Below are 3,955 nucleotides of genomic sequence, written 5' to 3'. Positions count from 1 at the left end.
ATGATAAAAAACGAAGCAGATCTAAATTTCAGATGAATCATAGTACAAGAAACAGTGGTAATTGGCAAGCCACGTAAAGTTGGGATCAAGATGATATTTGTGTGGTCTCTTCGTATTGTGACCTTATCAAGAGGTTGGATGGCAACTAAACATTCCTCTAAAGTCAATGAAGTTTTTAATGGTGGGGATTCAACAAACAACTGTTTCTTATGTGTGGTCCACCTAAGATTTGTGCATGCTTCATTTTTTGGGATCATGCCCTAAAATGAGCTTTGAAAATGGTTGAACAGTGTAGATTTAAGGCATATATATCACTGTGAGCCCCACAGTCAGGGGTCCCACCCACCTCCGTGGCTCCACGGTCTCACCTAGTTCCCTCTCATCCAATTCCAAAGCGTGCTACAGTGTGACGGTCTAATCAAATCCCGCCACGATCCCAACATCACCAAGGTACGTGGTGTTGCCACGCTAACCGAGTGTATTCTACTTGGGTACGTCGAGCTGCATTGCCGCAAAGCTCCCATCCCATGTCCTGGCCGCTCCTCGTTTAGAAGGCAGTTTTGTATGGCGCTTCAATCGGACGCGGATTGGATAATGACCCTCAAATAAAACCCTAAAAATTAAAAAAAAACCCAAAATCCTCTCTCTATATTCCGTCTTTTCTCTCTCTTTTTCGCCAAACAGATTCTAAAATCTTTCTCAAGGAGGGAGGGAAGGGGGAATTTCAGATTTTTTTCTTTTTGAAATTCTCTAGCCCAACCATCAACAATGGGAGAGGAGGTGAAGGCTAGGAATTTCATTTCAACAGAAGAGCTGAAGAATCACAATAAGCCAGGGGATCTTTGGATCTCAATCCAAGGCAAGGTGTACGACGTGACTAAATGGGCTAAAGACCACCCCGGCGGCGATCTCCCTCTCCTAAACCTCGCTGGCCAGGATGTCACCGATGCCTTCGTCGCCTACCACCCCGGCTCCGCCTGGCAATACCTCGATCGGTTCTTCATTGGCCATCTCCAAGACTACAGCGTCTCCGATGTCTCAAAGGACTACCGTCGCCTCGTCTCCGAATTCTCTAAGCTCGGCCTCTTCGAGAAGAAAGGACACGTCGCGTTCTTCACCCTCTCTTCCATGGTCCTCTTCTTCTCCCTCTCTCTCTACGGCATCATTGCATCCTCCAGCGCCTTGGTCCATTTGGCCTGTGGCGGATTGATGGGTTGGCTCTGGATGCAGTCCGGTTGGATCGGGCACGATTCTGGCCATTATCAGATCATGACCAATGCGCGTATAAATCGGTTCGTGCAGGTTCTGTCCGGCAATTGCGTGTCGGGTATCAGCATTGCCTGGTGGAAGAGGAACCACAACGCCCACCACATTGCCTGCAATAGCTTGGATTTCGATCCAGATCTCCAGCACATGCCCTTCTTCGCCGTCTCTTCCAAGTTGTTCAATTCCATAACTTCCTATTTCTATGAAAGGAAGATGCATTTCGATGCTCTTTCTCGGTTCCTGGTCAGTTACCAGCACTGGACTTTCTACCCTGTCATGTGCTTCGCCCGTATCAACCTCTTTGCCCAGTCCATCTTGCTGCTGCTGTCGAAGAAAAGTGTCCCCAATAGACGCCAGGAGATGTTGGGTGTTCTCTTCTTTTGGGTCTGGTTTCCAACCGTCGTTTCACTTCTGCCCAATTGGGGTGAGAGGGTGATGTTCATCGTCGCCAGCTTCTCCGTCACAGGAATTCAGCATGTCCAGTTCTGTCTCAACCACTTCTCATCCAGCGTTTACATGGGCCCGCCCTGTGGGAATGACTGGTTTGAGAAGCAGACCAATGGCACACTCAACATTACTTGCCCATCATGGATGGATTGGTTCCATGGCGGACTCCAGTTCCAGATCGAGCATCATCTGTTCCCCCGGCTGCCTCGCTGCAATCTCAGGAAGGTTGCGCCTTTGGTGAGGGATCTGTGCAAGAAGCATAACTTGCCTTATGCAAGCCTGTCATTCTGGGATTCCAATGTGTTGACTATTAGGACGCTCAGGGCCGCAGCATTGCAGGCTCGGGACATCACCAACCCAATCCCGAAGAATTTGGTGTGGGAAGCTGTGAACACCCATGGTTGATAGAGCTGCTTCTTAAGGCTCCCATCTTCACAGTCATCAGACCTGTGTTTGCAGGGTTCCCCTTTATCTCAATGTTCGTCTTGAGATTATTCTTCTGCTGGTCCTTACAGTTAGAGGATGATCATTTGCCTTCCATTAATGCAGATCTGTTTGATAGGGATCATATCGTAGAATCTGGTGCTGTTTGGATTGAGATTATGAACTGTCCATATGCATGTGCATCCCGACATTGTTCTTCCTCATTTGTCAGTGCCGCTATATGTTTTGTTTTCGCAAAGATAGGCATTTTAGTAGGTGAGTATTGGTTGGGTTCATGTATTGGACTTTGTTGTTGATATCTCTTTAGAAAGCCTCAGTTGCTTTTGGGGTTTCTGCTATTTGGATTTCTTTCTGTGTATTTGAGTTGGGATGGAAGTTGCAGTCTCTCCTGAGCCATTCGGTGTAAGATTTGAAGTTAGTGGTTTGGAGCTTTTGGTTCACAGATGCAATGCTAGTTTCCTGATGGATCTGAAATTCTTGCAGTTCCAAATTATGGGTTTGGTATTTTCTCCATTTGTGCTGCCTTTTCTCGTATGTTATTCTAAGATAATTATTGGATGAGAAAGGAGGAAATTTTCCTTTTGTTTTTTTTTCCCCCACCACAAACACCATGTATATATGCATCACTAGTGCGTTAAGCTTCATGGTATTATGGTATTCATATACAATCAATCCTGAGTTTAGTCAGTCACAATAGCCGCGGTGTCCCAGGTACTGTTCCTCTTCCAAAACTACAATGTTCGGAGGCCATTCAAGATTCACTTTAAAAGTCCTCATCAGCTCTTAATGAAGTCATATCTTATTCATGTAAAAGATAGGTGTGTTCTGTTGGAATTTACCTGGAGCAAGATAGAATGAAGAGAAAGACATTCCAATGGTGCGGTAGAATGAAAATGCATATGCATTCTCGTTCATTTCTACAAAGGGTTTGCAAATCAAGGAACAATTCACATGATTAGTCTGTAAATTGTTAAAGCTGTCATAGAAACTAGCCTAAGCAATAACTTACCTTAGATTGTATTATCTGAAATCTGATTGTCTCACATTGCTTTCTGTGGCCCATTGATGCAGCAAAATAACAGAAGCAGCAGAAATCAATGGTTCTCATGGTAAGCTTCTCACACTTAATAGAAATGGATGATGGTTCATTCCATCAATGGCATGTTTCTTATTATTCCATATTTAAAAATGTAGGAGTTGAGCAGATGATTCATATCATCTGTACTTCTTAGGCATCTTGTTTTTAGTTCATATCCATAAAGTTATTATAAATTCATATGGCTCTGTTTCTTGCTTTTCTTTGTCTTGAACCATTTCTTTCAGTCTTCTTAGGCATCTTGTTTTTAGAGTTCAGCGTATGAACCATCTCTGCTGGCCTGTTTGGGGGTTACTAAACATTATTCGAATTGAAAATCCTGAATTCCAATTCATAATTTGCTTAAAACCCTTGTCGCCAAACAACCCCTTATATCTAAGGTGCCAAAGAATGGGCTTTTGTTTAGAAATTGGGGGAGAAGGGAATAGAAAGTCCATTAAGCCAGTTGGAAGAGGTATGAACTCAACGCTTCTAGCCACCAAATTGAGTGTAGTGGCTTTTTCAGCCAATGGTCCCTCATTTCAAAGCAAATTACAAGCTTAATCTAGCACATAAAACTCTATACATCGCCCTCCTCGATGTTAGTTGAAAAACCTACCATTCCAAATGTTGTGAGCAGATAAGCACATGGTCTGCCTTTATGTCAACTTCAATGGAGCTGTTTCCTGTTGTTTTCATGTTTGTGGCGACCATATTGCAACG

General features: G+C 44.0%; 1 protein-coding gene across 1 annotated transcript; it reads left to right on the top strand.

Annotated features, from left to right (window-relative positions):
• Nucleotides 1-545: 545 nt before the first annotated feature.
• LOC131241322 (acyl-lipid (9-3)-desaturase) lies at nucleotides 546-2,670 on the top strand. The gene has a single exon (XM_058240120.1). The coding sequence runs from the start codon at nucleotides 769-771 to the stop codon at nucleotides 2,116-2,118; it is 1,350 nt and encodes a 449-aa protein (XP_058096103.1). The 5' UTR covers nucleotides 546-768; the 3' UTR covers nucleotides 2,119-2,670.
• The last annotated feature ends 1,285 nt before the right edge of the window (nucleotides 2,671-3,955 follow it).

This window comes from Magnolia sinica, chromosome 3 (genome assembly GCF_029962835.1).
Source record: "Magnolia sinica isolate HGM2019 chromosome 3, MsV1, whole genome shotgun sequence".
Lineage (NCBI taxonomy): Eukaryota > Viridiplantae > Streptophyta > Magnoliopsida > Magnoliales > Magnoliaceae > Magnolia > Magnolia sinica.
The sequence above is the reverse complement of the archived record's forward strand: the minus strand, read 5'-3'. Positions and strand labels throughout refer to the sequence as shown.